The sequence below is a fragment of the Macaca thibetana genome, chromosome 3, assembly GCF_024542745.1.
Source record: "Macaca thibetana thibetana isolate TM-01 chromosome 3, ASM2454274v1, whole genome shotgun sequence".
Taxonomy (NCBI): Eukaryota; Metazoa; Chordata; class Mammalia; order Primates; family Cercopithecidae; genus Macaca; species Macaca thibetana.
In genome coordinates, this window is record NC_065580.1 from 118,479,005 (window position 1) to 118,498,216 (window position 19,212).

At 42.1% G+C, this 19,212-nt stretch overlaps 1 protein-coding gene across 5 annotated transcripts in view; it reads left to right on the forward strand.

Annotated features, from left to right (window-relative positions):
* ABCA13 (ATP binding cassette subfamily A member 13) overlaps positions 1-19,212 on the forward strand; it is a 504,903-nt gene that overhangs the window by 169,186 nt on the left and 316,505 nt on the right. For all 5 annotated transcript variants that reach the window (XM_050785548.1, XM_050785549.1, XM_050785550.1 and 2 more), the window contains 2 exons: positions 8,983-9,159; positions 10,518-10,824. In XM_050785548.1, the coding sequence (XP_050641505.1) occupies positions 8,983-9,159; positions 10,518-10,824 (484 nt within the window). The remainder of the gene's footprint in view (positions 1-8,982; positions 9,160-10,517; positions 10,825-19,212) is intronic.

Below are 19,212 nucleotides of genomic sequence, written 5' to 3' on the forward strand. Positions count from 1 at the left end.
AAATTGTAGAAATAAATTTGAGTCTCCTGATAGTGCTATCTTCCTCTAGATAATGTTATTTTCTGGCTTCTGGCAGAGAGCTAGGGCAGGGCCACGTTCTCCTAATCTAGTTGGGGATGGAGTGGATTGATGGAGGTACACTTCAGCCTTAGTAGGGAAATTTCCAGTTTCCTGTATTCCTGGATAGATGCCCTATTTGGGTGGGGTGGGGGGTCTCACCTATAAAACTGATATCAATTAGGGACCATGTAGATCCTGAGTTCAAAGTCCCATGGACCACTGGAGACTCAGCCTCTCAGTTTTTGGCAGGACCAAATACCAGGCTTCCCAAAGTTCCCTTTTCTCTTGCATCTCTGACCTTTGAGCTTTTGCTGCCTTGGTACCTCTTTAAAGTCTTTATATAGATTTTCTTTTTTTTAAATTTCAATAGGGTTTTGGGGAACAGGTGGTGGTTGGTTACATGGATAAGTTCTTTAGTGGTGCTTTCTGAGATTTTAGTGCAGCCATCACCTGAGCAATGTACACTGCACCCAATGTGTAGACTTTTTTAAACTTTTAAACTAAAATCTTTATATAGATTTTTTAAAGGTCATTCATATTTTCTGATTGTTCTTGGCAGGAAGCTTCATCTGCCCCACGTTGTCTTCCATTACTCTAAGTGGGGGTTTCCTCAATATGGCCTTTCAATCTGAAGACGATGGCTCTTCAATTAAGGGGAGTTTTCTTGTCATCGTTTCTTTGATATTTTTACCTCTCTATAAAAATAATGCTATTTTAACTTTAGTTTATTTTAAAATTACTATTACTGTTTTCTATTTGTTTATTTTGAGTTCTCTCTTTAATGTTGGAGGGTTTGCTTTAAAATTTGGTGACATTATGAGCGAGGCATAAAAGTGTTTTGGTGAGTAGAAGTGTTTTGGTGAGTAGAAGTTATTGTGACTCAGTTCACATTAGTAGTTCCCAACTGAGGATGATTGTGTCCTCCAAGGGGTGTTTGGTTATGTCTGGAGATATTTTTGGTTGTCACAGCTGGTCACAGCTACTGCCACCTAACAGGTAGAGGCTAGGGGTATTGCTAAACATCCTACACTGCACAGAGCAGCCCTCCACAACAAGGAATTATGGGCCCAAAGTGTCTGTAGGGCCTAGCTTGATAAACTCTCATTTAGAGAAATAGGATGGAGTCACCTCTTGAAAACAAATGTCAGGAGGAGACACACTGGAATGTTAAATCCTCTGGTCTGTTTTGGCTGATGCCTGCCATGTCTAGGACGCACCTGATGAGTCCTCAGGTGTATACACTGAATCAGGAACAATCATCAACTTGTATTACTATCTTGAGCTTGGCCTCACATTACTGTAGAATTTTATACTATGTTGTTTTATGTCAACCTATATGTGAACCTCAGTATTGTTTTGGCTCTTTCAGACTTAAAGTAGCCTGTGTTTCTTTGCCACGCCTCTTGTTCCATGGGCCCTGTGTGTTTTTCTTGGCCCAGTTTTACTGTATACTGTGAGACGAAGCGACCCAATAAGAGCCGTGACTGTGGGACTCTCACCAGGGGTTTTGCCCATTCGTTTCCTGTCCTCTGTAATCCATCTTTCTCACATAGCAGTGCCCTTATCATTTAGGTTGGGGAGTGTAGTCGAGGTCTCCAAAGTGATGGAACATGCAGTCAATACTAGACCACATTTTATTTTTATTATATCTAGTGCATTGTGCAGGAGCTGTTACCCAACAAGGATATTGCTTCTTTCCTCCCAGAGGAGGGAGATCTGCCTAGTGTCCTAAGACCTAAGAGTTTTTGTGTGGAGCTGCTTTTCTAATTTGTAATTAATGCCACATAATAATGTTTTAGTCAACATTGATCTGCATACATGATGATGTTCCTATAAGGTCATAATGAGCTGAAAATTCCTACTGCCTAGTGACTTCGTAGCCGTCATCACATTGTAGAACAACACATTACTCACTTGTTTGTGGGGATGCTGGTGGAAACAAACCTACTGCACTGCCAGTCATATAAAAGTCTAGCACACACAATTATGTACAGCACGTAATACTTGATCATCATACTGTAACTACTATGTTATTGGCATATGTATTTAATTCAATTTGGAGTGTATTTCATATATATATGTGTGTGTATATATGTGTGTGTATATATATATATGAGTTAAGTGTAAAGCAGCCTCAAGTAGGTCCCTCAGGATGTATCCAGAAAAATCCATTGCTAGCATAGGAGATGACAGCTCTATGTGTGTTAGTGCCCTGAAGACCTCCTTCCAGTGGGACAAGAGGTAGAGGTGGAAGAAAGTGATATTGATGATAATGACCCTGTGTAGGCCTAGGCTAATGTGTGGTTTTGTGTGTTAGTTTTTAACAAAAAAACTAAAAAATAAAAAAAATACCTGAAAAGTAAAACAAGCTAGCTCAAAGAATAAGGATATAAGGAAAATATTTTTGTACAGCTGTACGATGTGTTTTGTATTTTAAGCTAAGTATGATTACAAAAGGGTCAAAATGTTAAAAAATTAAAAAGTTTATAAAGCGTAAAGTTACAGTGATCTAAGGTTAATTTTTTTTTGAAGAAAAATTTAAAGAATAAATTTAGTGTAGCTCAAATATACAGTGTTTGTAAAGTGTAGAGTGGTGTATGGTAATGTCCTAGGCCTTCACATTCACTCACCACTCACTGCTTCATCAGAGCAACTTCCAGCCTGCAGACTTTATTGATGAGTACTCTATACAAGTGTATCATTTAATACCATATAAAATCTTTCACATCATATTTTTATTATACCTTTTCTATGTTTAGAGATTTTAGATAAACAAATACTTAACATTGTGTTACAATTGCCTACAGTATTCAGTACAATAACATTCTATGCAGGTTTGTAGGAGCAATAGGCTATGCTATACAGCTAGGTGTGCAGTAGGCTGTAACATCTAGGATTGTGTAAGTCCACTCTGTGATGTTCACACACAATGAAATTGCCTAATGCTGCCTTTTTATGCTGCATTTCTCAGAATGCATCCTCATGTTTAAGTGATGCATGGCTGTAAGATGTACCTATGTCTCCCAATTATATGCATGATAAGAAAGCTTAAAGCCTTCTCCAAAGCAGTTTCGATTCTGCTACTGGAAGATAATGAAAGTCACACTATCGTGAGACCAAGTCACTCTTCACTGTGTTTAACATCTGCCATTTTATGCAGTTAAATTGTCTAACCACGCTTACTAGGCAAGCTTATAGTGCAGCCTATTCCAAATAACAAATGGTCAGCAACATACAGATGCAGTAGAAAAATGTCTCCAGTTTGCTCTACACTGCAAAATTTAACAATCTCCACTTCTCCATTAAAATAAAGCCCCCCGCAATGCACAATATACTTTTTGGTTTTCTATTTTCTAGTTGTTCTGCTTACTTTCATGCAGAAAAATTAATTAAAGATACTTAGTTGGAGCCACGCTCTCTCCTTATAGATGTTACATGATAATAGCACTTACTGTAAATCAGGTTATAGTGTATATATAAACTTCAACTACATTTACTTTTCACAAAAATTTCATGGGTAATTTTCGTTTTCTTATGCTACAGATGAAGAAAGTGAAACTTTTACAGATTAAATAACTATCTAATGCAAAACAAGATAAATAGTGCAATTGCCATGGGAGCAAAGCCATGTCTTGTCAGCTTTGCAACAACAGTGGCCTGCACTCCTGGAGCAGTGACAGCGGGGGTCAATGCCACTTCTATGTTCCCAAACCAGGTTATCCCAGCCCATGTCTTTTGTGGGTCTTGCTTTTTGATGCTTCCCAGGGCTATAATTGCCCATAAGAATATCCAAGTTTAGCCTCATACCCACACTATTTAGAAATCAGAAGAACCCTCAAGGGAATTTTCATTCACAGCAATTGCATACCCCATAAATACCAGTCATTACGGTAGCATTTCACAGCTATCTCCAGAACCTGAGACCTCAGTACTTCTAGCAGGTGCTAGGCAGTGTTCCAGAGCCCATGGAAAATCATGGCGTAAACATGATGAAATGTCCAAAGGAATCACTTTTGCAGCAACATTTTGAGGGCAATGAGATCATTTTATACTAAAAAAATGAGTAGACTAGTACAATATAACATTTTCACACGCAAAAATCAGTTATTTCGTGGAATTTTCACCTTCTCAAGGCTCATCCAGGATCCTGTCTTCTTCTTGCACACCCTTATATCCACCCTTCTCCCTGGGTGGGGTAGCTTGAGAAGTGCAATGCAACAAGGCACTGTCGGCACAGTCTGCTGGAGTCATCAGCCAAGGGCTGGTTCAGAGATGTGGTGCCATCTTAGAGAAGGAAATAGAGAAAGCAGACAAGAAATGGTAAGACTGCTGGTGTCAGCACTGGCTCCGCAACAGCCAGTCCAGGCCAGCTGTCCAGCCCTGGCCCTCTGTGTTCCTACAGCAGATAAACTGGGGTGCTGAGTGTTTCATTTTGGTTGGGTTGGGGTGGGGCTGGAAATCTGGAAATTCCCCTACCACACAGGACATTGCTTTGATTGTGCTGTGTTACCTGAACTAATATTGGAGTCTTAGAGCAGAATAAAGGCAGTGGAGTTTGTCTGCTCCTCTACTGAAAACAACTTTACATAGTGTATTAGTAACTGTGATACTAGGAAATAGTTATTGAGTGCTCTCTATGTGCCAGACACAGTGTCAAGCATGTTACGTGTTATTCTACTTCATCTTTGGAAAAAGACCATTGAGCAGATGATTATCATTTCCCTTTCATAAAGAGGACAAGGATTAAACAGCCTCAGATGTCCACTGAGGGGTGGTGAGCAGACACCCAACTCCATCTGACCCATTTGCCACAAGGCCCAGTAGGCGGTGGAGATCCTGTGTCCCCATCTCCAGGCCAAATGGGCACCATGCCAAGATAAATTCTTTAAACCAAACCACATGACTTCTTGTTGAGTGAGGTGGGCTGGACCAGACTGCTAGCCACCCTCTAATCCTTCCATGTCAGTGCCGAGGGAAAGGCCTCACTGGTGTGCCTTGCAGCGGCTCAAAGGCTCAGAACTTTTCCAAGGAACTCTGAGATGCTGTGTCCCAGTTGGGGAACTCGGGGGACTCATGACACTCTGAGGCAGAAAATGCTACGCTGTGGATCCTTCTACCTCCTCTTTGATTGTGTCATCCAAACACCAAAGGTCCTTTTCTGCCTTAAACCTTAGAAAGTGTTGACTATAAAACTAAATGAGAAATGAAAACTGCTGTGCAATTACGTGTTTCTGCTGTTGATGCGATTTGAAAACTGTGGCTTGAACTATTTTCTTCTCACTGATTTTTCCAGTGAGCTTGTTTTATTCTTCTATGAATTCAGTTTGACGGTCTTAACTTAACCAGGCCCTTCAGGCTCTACCAAATTGGGAATTATGGGAGGATTTCTATGAGATGTGTGTGAGAGCTCCGATGGCAATAGTTAATTGATTTTCTGCTTTAGAGTTTACGAAATGGCTTTATGTCTTTTTTATATTTTTTATCTCTCTCTGGAAAACAGTACCAAGATTTTCATTCTTTCTAAAATATAGATGATAAATCCCAGGCTTAGAGACTGGCTTTTTCAAGGCACTACAATATTCTGTGGAATCAAAAACCCAATTCTTTGAATTCCAGATCATGTAATTCTTCTACTATGTGTTAGGCAGGGCTGTCTGGAATTCCTGATGTTTGAATATTTTTGACACACAGAAAGCAGAAGTTTAATATGGTTCCACTCAATATAAATGCAGCCTGGTGTATTTGTAAGAAGGTGGACCCCAAAGCTAGATGGCATGTGTTTGAATCATGGTTTTGAAACTCACTGGTTGCTTATACTCTTTGTCCCTTAATTCCTATACTTTAAAATGAACATGCCACTAGCAATTCCTTGTGGATATAAGGATTCAGTGAGACAATACACAAGTGCCCAGAATTGTACCTGGCACGAGACTGACACTCATACAATGATACTTCACTATTATTGTAGATAATTAGCAAAAGCTTAATTATCAGAAATCCAGCCTTCCCAAATCCTTACACTCATGTCTTGGCCTGAGATCTGAAAATTACTGGAATATAATAACAGCAGTTACAACATAACAACAGTCTTTTCTTTGAGAAACTGTTCAATGCAGGTTGAGGGGATGAAGGGCAGAAGGAGCCCCACACTCCTTGATGTTGTTTGGAAGCTTACACGTTCTCAGCCATCTGAAGTTGCTGGATGGAAACTAATCTTTCCTTACCAGGGAAGAAGTTGAGGCTAGGACAGGTCAACTGATTTTTCTACAGACCTCAGAATGATGGAGATGGATCTTGATGTAATTTCTTGTTCAGGGCTGGCCCCCCTTTACAGAGCCCTAACACCCCTTTCAAACCTGAGTAGGGTGCCAAGCAAGCAATGTCCAGACTTAATCCAGAAACCTTGGATGCCAGGAGGATCTGGAAGCAGGGAAACCAGTAGAGGAGGGAAGTGAGCATGAGACACAGAGGCAGCCGTCAGTGGGGACTGATGCTGCCATGTTTGGTGACAAATGCCTGGGATGGCAGGTAGGCTCCAAGCTTCGATGGAGAGTGGAAGTGAGCACAGGGAGCAGCTGACTGTCATTTGGAAAGCTGAGCATTCAGGAGATCAGTGAGATACAGGAGGGCCAGCAGGAAGCAGTGCCTGCACACACAGCCAGGTATAGATTGTTATCTGTCATCATACAATGGAGGGCAAGTGATGGAACCTGCAGGCAGAGGCTGCCCCCAGATCACAGAGGAGAAGAACAAAGTCAAGGGCTGACACTGGAGGCACACCTAGAGAACTTCGGTTCCACAAAATATTTCCTAGGTGGACACTTGGAAGTCTGGTGTGGAATGTTACAGTGTGCCTGTCAGAGGTGTTGGAACCAGAGCGACTCCATTTCGAGTGAGGGCTAGGAAAATGAGGCTGAGACTTGCTGGGCTGCATTCTCAGAAAGTTAGGCATTCCTAGCCTCCAGATGTTTACAGTTAGGGAACAAATTAATAACGTTTACGAAACAGCCCTAGACTTGGGTGCGTCCAGATATCCTGATATCTGGACAACAAAAGCATTCTGAATAATATCAATTCTTGCAAAATATGGTAATTGAGAAAATTAATCCTTTATCACAAATCCTTATAGTAGGACATATTTCCCTATATCTGCAAGCATTGTACCTGGGGTGGATGTGTTCCTCCTCTTACTTTTGGGAACGTCTATCCTACTCTGTCTATGGAGTGGCTGTTCTTTCACCACTTTACTTTCTTAATAAACTTGCTTTTGCTTTGCACTGCGGACTCACCCTGAATTCTTTCTTGCACGAGATCCAGGAACCCTCTCTTGGAGTATGGATTGGGATCCCTTCTCTGTAACATTCCCAGGAATCACCAGCAACAAACATTGTTGGATAGAGAATGCATTTGTATATTCAATAGCAGAATAACATAGAACTGGAATGTTAGTCATTCAACACTTGTCCCAAAATACATCATATTCTTTGGTACAAGTAAAAGGTCCAAGAAATGTTAAGTGTCATATGAATTTGTAAGCCTGATCTTGGAAGATTCTAAACATGCTTGCATTTCTTTCTGACTTGGTATTTCCCAGACAGTGGATGGTTCTGGTCAATCTGATAGATTTGGGGTTGGGTGGAGGCTAGTTGTAACCGAGCTCCTTTAGGAGAGCTTTTTGAGAGGATTATGTGTCAGAAGCTGAGGTCTCCCCACTGCTTGAGACTGGATTAAGCAGCTCCCATGGCTGAGAAAGTGATCATTGGCAACTGACAACTGCCCCACAATGATTTTGTCTACAGAGTTTTATAATTTGCTGTGTGTTTTTGTGCACATTGTGGGTTTCTAAAAACACACTGATATGCTTTCAGGTGTGTTCAGTTTTTCTCAATTAATTTTTAAATTTTCTTGATAAAGTCCTGAGCGGGGAAAAAAAAAAAAAAAAAAAAAGCCCTTGATCTCATTAAGGAGTGGGTCCTAGGGTGGGTGGAGACTCCTTTGCTGTGAACGTCACGCCAACTAGATGAGCAGGATCACTTCCTCTTGTACCACCGAGGGTGAAGGCACATTCGCCTCACCTGATATGATGCGGTGGCCCTGGGCATCTTCTGCTGGCAGGGCCTCCTGCAGAACAAACTTGATCAGCTTGGTTCCCCACACAGCTCCACCACCCACAGACTCTGCCATCTTTCCTGCTGCTTTTCTTCTTGAGGTCATGTTCTGAGCATTCCCACGCGGCCTTGTTCTAGATCATTTGGTTTTTCCAGCTCCTTCCTGAAACCAGAGTGAAAATACTGAGATAGCCTCAGTCCTTTGCCCTGAAAATGTTTGATGTCAGCATTCATAGCCAAGGTGTTGCTACTTTACTCTGCTCCTCTATTTCCATTTCCAATGCACAGATCCAGGACAGAGACTATACCAGGATTTGGTTTCCTCGGTGCCAATGCTCCTTCATAATTGCTTTTGCAAAATTAATGTAATAAAATGACTTTCCCAAAATGACTGCTTCAGGGAAAGCATGTTTTTTTTTAGAATTACATGACTCCAGGCTGAAACTTTTTTTCCCTGAGCTCTCCATGAGAGGGTCTTTCCTAACACATGTAGACTTTCCCTCTGATGTTTATCCTGTTGTCTCCAACTGTGTTTCCTTAGGCTGCTGTATTACCCTTTGTGCTTTAACTGTTTTTTTCCCTCATGTACACGTAAGTATCAGTGTTACAGAACATGCGTATAAAAGGGGAGACTTTACACTCAGCAAGTAAATGGCAAATTTCGCATATGACTAAAATTTGACTCTTTTGAGCAATTTTTAGTGGAAGAATTCATATTCATTTTCAAATTCATTTGCACAATCTCCACTATATGAGCGGTAAGCACTGGGAAGAAACAGAAGTTGATCTGTCCTAATCTGTTCACTTTCCTCAGGAGGGCTGCTGGATGAGATGTTTAACCACGCAGGCGCTGGACACTTCCGTTTCTTGGGCAGCATCTTGGTCAATCTCTCTTCCTGCGTGGCGCTGAACCGTTTCCAGGCTGTGCATTCTGTCGACATCCTGGAGACTAAAGCACATGAACTCTTGCAGCAGAACAGCTTCTTGGCCAGTAAGTACTCAATGAAAAAATACGTTCAACAAGGTGCCAACTCCTGTAAGTTGTCATTTTGGGAGTTTCTCCCTAAAGGTGTCTTACGATAGCTCAGAAAGAAAAGAAGTCCTTTCCAGATAAAACATAAAATAAAGCAGAATTAGTTGCCTTAGATAAAACATAAAATAAAACAAATGTTTGCCTTGGTTAATAAAAAGTTGTACCTTATGCCATAGTGACTAATAACGTTTTCACCATCCTAGGACCATTGCTATTTACTGCTTCTGCTCTTACCATTTTATGACATCATGTTCTGGTTAAATCTCACTTCATAAATCATATTATTCCTGATTAAAATTATACTCTAATTTCCTGCATCACCTTTACTTTGATCAGAGTATCTTGATATCCTGGTTGGGGCGGAGAGCAGGCAATGGTCAACTCTACTCCATTATTTAATTGTTCACCCATTCAAGATAAATATGGTGATGCTCTCATATTCTTTTGGAATATACATTTAATTATTTTTAATAGAAGTTTTCTATTAGTTTGTTAAGGTTGCTGTAACAAAGTATCGCAGACTAAAACAAGAGAAGTTTATTGTCTCAGAGTTCTGGAAGCTAAATATTCCAGATGGAGACATCCACTGGTTTTTCCTGCGGGCTATGAGGAGAGGATCTTCTCTAGGCCCCTGTCATTGGCTAGTAGGTGGCCATCTTCTCCCTGGGTTTCTGCACCTCATCTTCCCTCTATGTATTTCTCTGTGTTTAAGTTTCCCTCTTTTTATAAAGACACCTGCATATTGAGTTAGGGCGCACCCTAACGGCCCTCATTTTAACTTGATTACTCTTTAAATGTTATCTCCAAATATAGTCACATTTTGAGGTACTGGGGGTTAGAACTTCTACATATGAATTTAATAGCGGACATGATTTAGCTGTAATAGGCTTTATGAATGCAATTCAAAGAATCCATGTGGCATAAAATAGAATCCATGTATTTAAGTTATGAATGATAAGTAACCCCAAAGAGATGGATTCTGCACATTGAGTTAACATCTGCAATCAAGAGAAGAAATCCCTGCAAAAATCATCTAACAAATAATTTCTTTGTGTTGATTATACCACAGTTTGCTTTTATGAAAAATACAAAGCAGCACTGGACAGGGAATTAAGAGATCTTGGTTTAGGCTTACCACCAATTGCCTGTGTGACTGAAAGTCAGCTTTGCCCCTGGGGGCTCGGGCTCTGAGTCTGCAGGAGTGGAGGGCTGTGAGTTTCAGGCTCCTGCAACTTTCTTGTCTTGCCCACTGTAGACGTGGTTAGAGCCACTCCCTGCAGTGTGGTAATGCTTCACTTTTCCTTTTCTGCCACTAGGTATCATTTTCAACAATTCCTTACTCGGCAAGAGCTTCAGATCAGAGTCTGTCAAACTGCCACCCCATGTCTCCTATACAATCCGGACCAATGTGTTATACAGCATGCGAACAGATGTGGTAAAAAACCCTTCCTGGAAGTTCCACCCTCAGAATCTACCAGCTGATGGATTCAAATATAACTACATCTTTGTCCCACTGCAAGACATGATCGAAAGAGCCATCATTTTGGTGCAGACTGGGCAGGAAGTCCTGGAACCAGCAGCACAGACTCAGGCGGCCCCTTACCCCTGCCATACCAGCGATCTGTGAGTAGCCTGGGGCTGGAACCACCGACAGTGAGAAGGGCCTTGCATTTGGCAAGCTGAGGAGAGAAAACTCTGAGTTTTTCTATGGTTATTTCAAAAAACGCTGTTAAAAAAGTTCACCACCCACTTTTTAATTTTGTAAGGTTCATTTTTTTTTATATGCTTGTAATCTTCAGGTAGAATAAATATAATGGTTGAGTTAATACAATCAAGTGAAGTTTTAAATTTGACATCAGGCATCATCTACAGTTTTAAATACACTTAAAATATATTTGATGAATAACATTCACAAGGGCTGTGCATGTCCAACAAAAGACTCCACTTATCTAATCTTGGGGAAACTGAGGGAGGTTATTTTCTCTGCAGTGCAAATCCTTAGACATAGGCTGTATACTGGGCAGGGTGGCGAGGGATTCCATACAGGCCTTGATCATGGCTTAGGTACCCATGAAGTAATACGAGAACATTTAGGAGGTCAATTGTATAATTTGGCTGGTAACATCTACAGGAATAGAGGGGAAGCTCAGTGAAGGGCTGGAGCAGCTGCACAAGAGGACTTGGAGGGGACATGATGGAGGCATTAAAGCATCCATCAGGGAGGCCAGGCAGGGGATGTTTGCAGAGAGTACAGGAGGCTGTGGTCGGACTGGGGCTCAGTGAACCTGAGGGTGAGCTTGGACACCTTGGCAGAGTCAGACAATGAAAGGACTTCAAAGCTCACCAAAGGGGGGTGAGCCGTATTGCTGTGGGCTGTGGGGCTCAGCCTGGATTTCTTACTTTCCTCATGGTACATACTGTTCTCATAAGCATCCTGCTCCCACAGCTGGCCTGGCTCTGGATAACACAGGTCGTTCATTTGCAGTCCCTGCATGCTGGCTCTGTTGCAGGGCCTCAGGAAGTTACCACCTTCTTACAATACTAAAGGGACAGGTTTGCGTGTTCTATTAGTTATGAGAACAGGGACAAGTACTCATCCTTCATCGAGACACTGCCAGTAACAACTCACGGCACCTCCCACCCCTGACTGGGGTAGAGCCATGGACCACCAAGCAGAAATCAGGACTGCCTCTCTACGTGACTGGGCGACACACATGTAAGGACAGGTGACTTGATGTCTTAACCCCTCCTTCCCATCTAGTAATATGCCGCATACATAAGAGCACATCCACACATTTTTTTTATGAAAATGCTGGTGGTACAGGAAGAACTTTCCCACAGTGGGAGGATAAAGGCTGAAGATCACCTGACTGGATTTATCTTGGATAGCCTAGTGTGGTGCAGCGAACCAAAGGTCAGCAAAAAAGAGACTAAGGCGACATTTTCACTCAGGGGCTGCCTTGTTAGTCGGACTGTTAGTAAGCCTCTTAACTTCTTTCTTTGTAAAATGACAGCTTTTCTTTCTTTTCAAAGTGATGATATTTTTGGCTTTGAACATTTTCAACCAGTGATTTTCTGCTCCTAAAGCATTTTTCTTGGAGGTGATAGCAGCAGGAGCAGAACCCGAGGAAACTGCTGTTGTTGGCTAGTTGTCACGCACAAACACTTCATCCTCAGCTCAAACACCTGAGAGGTCTGAGAATTAATTATCTGTATTAGATACTGAGAGAAGCCAATGTTTTATTATGCTCATTTTCTAAAGGTAAACCTCAAATCTACCGCATTCTGACAGTCTCCTAGCTCCAAAGTATGCTACGATCTCCACCCATGAAGGAGGGGGGTTGTGCTTACGTGGATGGGAAGATGACAATTCCCTCTGCTCCTGTTCACAGGAGGAGGCTGGGGGTTTACTTTGTCCACTCTGACACAGGATATTTCCCAAGAAGGCACGATGGGAAGAACAGCATACCCTCCTACAAATGTATTGATTGAAAGCTAGAAATGGCCTGAATAATCAGTTTTCAATTCCTACTGATTGGCCGGGCACAGTGGCTCATGCCTGTAATCCCAGCACTTTGGGAGGCCGAGACGGGTGGATCATGAGGTCAGGAGATCGAGACCATCCTGGCTAACATGGTGAAACCCCGTCTCTACTAAAAATACAAAAAAGTTAGACGGGCGTGCTGGCGGGCGCCTGTCGTCCCAGCTACTCGGGAGGCTGAGGCAGGAGAATGGTGTGAACTGGGAGGTGGAGCTTGCAGTGAGCCGAGATCGTGCCACTGCACTCCAGCCTGGGTGACAGAGCAAGACTCCGTCTCAAAAAAAGAAAAAAATAACAAAAAACCCACAAATCAATTCCTATTGATCATAGTGTATGACTAACGGACATTGTGAGAGAGCTAGAAAGGAGGCATTGAGGCACATGGATGGAGACGTATCTTTTTCACCCCTTCAAGATAAATTCTGATGTATGAGAAACATTCCAGCCTAAAACACTGGAATGAGTGGAATGCCCAGGTATGATTCTGGTGTCATGGAATTACCTCTTATTTTACTACTGGGACACTGCAACATAACTCCTCAGAAGTATTGTTTTACTTCTCTGAGAAAGATGAAGAAGTATTTTACTTCTCTGAAATATTTAAATCTTTGAGATTTCTCATTGTGCTACATCCTTCTTTCATCGCTAGTTTCAAAGTCTCCCTTTCTTGAGGGCTTAGAGTACCTGCAGTGATTGAAACACAGTCTGAGATCTTGAAAGGACTCAGCCACTTGAGTAAAAATCCTAAAGCACGGTTTGTCCTGTAGACAACATTTGTTAAACATTTTTTAGTAGTTTCCTCCAGCTTACTAAATGAGCTACATATTCATTAATTGATGAATTTATTCAATGACATTTATGTACTATTTGTCAGTCTCTAGACTGAATCAGTAAAGAAAATAAGTAAACCAGTAAGGAAAATACGCAAATCAGTAAAGATAATAGGTAAAAATCCCTGCTCTGGTGAGACTTACAGTCCAGGGAAGCAGGGATGCCACAAATACAATTAAGAAGACAATTGCATTGAATGATAGGAAGCAGGAAGTGCCGTGGAGTTGGGAAATAGGATGAGCAGGGTCAGGGACACTAGGAGGGGAAGATGGAATTGTTAATGTGGATGGGGCAGACCCTATCAGGAAGGTACCATTTTAGCAAAGACTTGATGGGATGCAGAAGCACAAGGGGAAGTGTGTTCTAGGGCAGAGGAACCCCCATGAAAAGGCCCTGTGGTAGGAGTGGCCTAGGGTATGTGTGAAAAGTCATCAGACTGCACAAGGGTGAGAGGGTGGGAGATGAAGTCCAAGAGCTGATCGTAGATTGTGTGGTTGCAGGTGATTGGAGTGGTATTAAAAGACTGAAGGAGAGTTTTGAGCAGGAGTGATATCATCATCTGACTTACACTGTAAAAGTCTTGCTCAAGCCGTTGTGTGGAAAAGAGCTTGTAGGGGTATGTGTGGGACAGAGAAATCATTTAGAAGGCTGTTGTAATAACCCAGGTGAGAGATGATGGTGGTTTGGTCCAGTGTGGTAGCAGAGAAACTGGTAAAAAGTGGTCAGATTCTTGGTTGCATTCAAGAAGTAGAGGCAACAGAATTGCCAAAAGATTTTGTGAATGTGTGATAGAGAGACATCGAGGAAGATTCCCCTATTTCGGTCCAAGTAACTGGATTGCTGGAATTATCTCTAACTATGATAGAAAAACCGTGGGTAGAGGTTTGGAGGATAAGGATAGAAACTCAGCTTTGGCCATATCTAGTTGCCATTTAGGAATCCAAAGGAAATGTTAAGTAGGCAGATTTATTCAGGAGGCTGGGACAATGTACCTGGATCTATTAATTTAGGAGTCTCCCCCATTTTGATGGCATTTAGAACTCTAAGATATTACCATGGGAAGGAGTATAGATAGAAAAATAGAGAGGGCCAAGACCAAGTGTGGGGCCCTCCCATGAAGAGGTCAAGGAGAAGAGGAGATTGAGAAAGTATCATTGAGGCAGGAGAAAAACCTACAGAGTGTGGAGTCCTTGAGGCCAAGTTGAGCAAAAGACTCTAGGAAGGGGAGTGATCAAGTGTGTCATATGTGGGTCATGGGTGAAATAAGGTAAAGACAGGTAATGGACCACTGGATTCACATCATCCAGGACTTCATAGAGAGCAGCTTCCATGATGTGGTGAGAATGACCGCCAAATTAGAGTGGATAGAAGGGAGACTTGGAGGGGTAGAATTGGAGAGTGAATTCAGACAGCTCTCAATGGGAAGAAATGGGCAGTGACTTCTTCTTTGGGAAAAGGTTTTTTTTTTTTTTTTTTTTTTTTAAATATAAGATGCTATCTGGGGAATAGTACAGTAAGATGGGAAAATTGGTAGTGTATAAGCCCGGGGGACAGCTGTGTCCTGAATTAGTCAAGGGGAAGAGACCTGCTTCCCCTCAACAAGTGGAGAGACCTACTATAGGTGGGAACATGGCAATTCATCTGTGGTAACAAAACCTGTTTAACTCTATTTAACTAAAAATTTTCCACTCTTCTTGCACACAGATCTCTCTCCTCCTTTTCTTTTTCATGTAGTATCTACCAGCAGCTCATGGAACTAATGTCCTTAAAGGCATGCATTGGAAAATGTTGCTGGAGACTGTAGAGTTAGATAGGCAGCAGCAGTTTTTGAAATTTCATGTTCCTATCAACTCCATGATTCATAGGCAGTTATCATACAGTAATTTTATGATTGGAACTATAGTGTGTACCTCAAGAATATAAAGGAATTCAATTGTTAAAGTATTGCTTCAAAGAATAAGCCAACTTACTAAAAAAGTTTTCAGAAAATGAAAACCACAACAATATTCTGGAATTGTTTTATATGCACAAAGAATATTTATTTGAAAGGGCACCTGTTACTTCCTCTATTGCTTTTTGGCTGCTTCAATTCACACCACCCTGGGGTGGGTTCAAGAGAAGGAGAAATGGAGCGTGCTGGGTCAGGCTGAGTGATGGCTCCCACGAGGCGTTGCATCTGGACTTTGATGTGTCTTGGGCGAAGTGTAGAGTGAAGGGTTGACAGCCACTCATGCTTGAAATGTTGAATTCCTGCTTAAAAAAAAATCAGCTTGATCCACAACAGACCAGTGAGAGGATCTCTCATTTTATTTATTTTGATTGTTTCTCTTCCTTGGGCTCTACTTCAGGTAACTTTATTAAACACCTCTCTCTTCTATTTAGTCAACGGTCGTTGTTCTCAGCAGAAATTCCCATTCCTGATAACCCCCAGTGCTCAGAACTGCTGGAGCCTCCTCTGTTGCCCGCAGGCTCTGTGCTGTCCCACCAACGCAGGTAATTTGTTGTTGATACCAACTGTAGTGGGAAGGAGAAGAAAAATCCTCGTTAAATTTTATAATTCTTCACTTTCTCAAGCCCCACACAGCTCTTATAAACTTATCTCCTTGCTGGGTGGAGGAGGATGGTTTCTCATTAAAACCTCAGCAAATCGTTTCTCCAATTTGTCTATATTCTTTCCTTCAACAGCAGCAAAGTAATCTCTTAAAATTTTGTATCACATTAAAAAAATCATCTCATTTATCCTCTAAGAACCTTAAAAGTACAACAGAAGAAATTGAGACTCTGATAGGGTAAGTTATTTCCCCCAAGGTCTCACAGCATCTTAATACCCCTCACTCCCCAAATAAAGTATTAATTGCCACTTGCTACTTTTAAGCACTTTAAGCAGGAGCCTTGGTCACTTGGCTACCATTTCACTCCATTGTATCTGAAAGTCTGGTATGTTTTCGGCCAGGCATGGTGGCTCACGCCTGTAATTCCAGCACTTTGGAAGGCCGAGGCGGGCAGATCATGAGATCAGGAATTCGAGACCAGCCTGGCCAACATGGTGAAACCTGGTTTCTACTAGAAATACAAAAATTAGCTGGGCATGGTGGTACGCGTCTGTCATCCCAGCTACTCGGGAGGCTGAGGCAGGAGAATTGCTTGAACTCAGGAGGCGAAGGTTGCGGTGAGCTGAGATTGTACCATTGCACTCTAGCCTGGGTGACAAGAGAAAGCTCTGTCTCAAAAAAAAAAAAAAAAAAAAAAAAAAAAGAATGTCTGGCATGTTTTCTTATATCCTAGCCAGAGCTCAGATTTGAGCAGTACTTCTTAACCTGGGTTGGTGGGAGTTTGTAAGTGTGTGGGGTGTTTTGATGGTAACAATGGGGTCCTATGTATGTTTAGTGCCTGAGGGCCAGAGGTGACGATTGTTTTGTCATAAATGGCACTGTAGTGTGCAATGAAGAATAGTCCTAGCCAAATTCCAAAACAAGCTCATTTAGATCCACTGTTTGCTCTGCCTCTGATAAATTATTTCAAGGGGCTTCCTCATTCACTCATATAGTTATTCCTGTATTCATCTATGTAAAAACATTTTGTTTTCACATTAACTGTATGACACACATTATTCCATGCTGGGATGGATGCAGAGATGAGCACTATGCAGTTCTTGAGGTCAAGAAATTCACTGCTTAATGCAATAGCTAGTGTACATTCATAACTAATAAGGGGTGAAAAGAGAGATACAGATGCTTTAAAAGTGGCAGCACTGGGTTGATAACAATTGGTTTCATGCCTTCCTCTACCTAGTAAAATATAGCAGAATTTCTTGGTAGAATTTTTATGATCTGGGACTCTGAATTAAGGTCTCAAAGTCTCCTTTTTCAGACATATTGGATCTTGACAGTGCATCTCACCTTCTAAGTTTATCTGATCTCTTTCGAGGTTTCTGGATCCCTTTAGAGTCTCAGACTTGGAATGATGACAGAACTGGGATGAAAAAACTGCATTTGGGTGCCAGTTTTGCCACTTGCTGGTTCGCAGGACCTTGGGCCAGTTTTGCACCAGCTTTGGGTGTCAGTCTCCTCACTTCGTACACGGTTTAACTGCTGCCTGCCGAGCGCATTGGCTTGTAGTGGGCAGTGAAGCATCCTGCTTGAGGAGACCCTGAGACTTGTTGGGGGCAACACCAGGCACTGTGAGTGGGTGGGCGCTCTGAGTGGCAGCCCACTCCATTCTTGAGCAGCTTCAACTGTGAGAAAGTTCTTCCACCTACTGATGCAGAAGGTCGATACAGGTCTGATGGTCTTGGATGGTGTTAGATTCAGAGAGGTGAGGATGCACGCGAGCGTCTTCCTTTCTCCCTGGCTTTCCCAAGGGAGTTACAAAAACGAGGAACAATAAAATGAATGACAGCCAACATTCCCCTTTGTTTGTAGTTAGGGAGGTGCACTTACTTTCATGCACGGCTCTGGCAATGGCTGAGTCAGGAACACTAGAGTCTTAAATGCCCCTTACTTCACCTTCCCGGACCTCTAATCTCCTCCAATTCACAAATCACGTCAGACTCCAACTGACTGTGTTGCAGAAGGCAGCAGAAGACAGACAGCTGGCAAGTGACAGGGGGAACATGAGTCTGCACCTCTGGTTTCATGAAAAGGGAAGGGAGGATAAAGGAAGAGAGAGAAAGCAGAGGCCAAATGCACTGGTCCTTCTATTCAGCAGTTGCCCCAGCTATGTCCTGTCTCCCCAGGGTTGGTGAGGACTGCTCCTGGGCAGTAGTGGTGATGGGGACCAGTGGAGAGGGGCAGGAGGAGGGCAGGGCAGAGGCCAGGCTGAAAGGTGGTGGCCGAAAATTTGCCACCTCCTTGCACTTGCCTCAAAGTCCTACATCCTGAGCAAAAAAAAAAAAAAAAAAAAAAACCAAAAAAACCAAAACCAGCTGATTTCTCAGGGTGATTCATTGCACTCACTGATAGTGCTGACAGGCAACTAACAGATCAAATACCATGAGCAAGGGTTACTAAAATGGGAACCAAAAAGGTCCACCTGTAGAAAAAGCAATGGTGACAATTAATGTTTATGAAGATCAGAGTATCCCTTTAGAAAGGCTTAAAGAAGTAAGAGTTTAATTTTGTAATGGTACAATTTATAGATAGTTCTTTGATTTGGGTTCCAGAAAAGGGGAAACATACAGAGAATATTCTAGATTCTTAGTTTGATTCATGCTCTTCTGATAAGGAGAGAATCCTGTTTTTGAGGTTGCTGAGGCATCCCTGACCTTTGTGTGCATGTTTTTTATTTTTAGTTCTATAAACAAGTGATAATCAAGAGTGAAGAAAATGGAGAAAATAATTCACACTTAATATCCTGTTCTAAAACTACACTTACTGGTTTATTTATGTTTTGTTTCAGGATGAGTCCCTCCATCCTTTGTCCTTGTGATGCATGTTTTACAAACTAGAAATCGCAAAATCTTGCCAAGAGTTAGGCTGAAGGTTTTTGTGCTACATATTCATTTGGGAACTATTTATGGAGTGCTTACTACGTGTCATGCACTGTAATCGCATGACATATGTAGTAGGGGATGTAGTCCTGCCTTAAGGAAGCTTTGAGAGCAGAGATTGTTATGACCATATGAAGATGAGACCACCAGC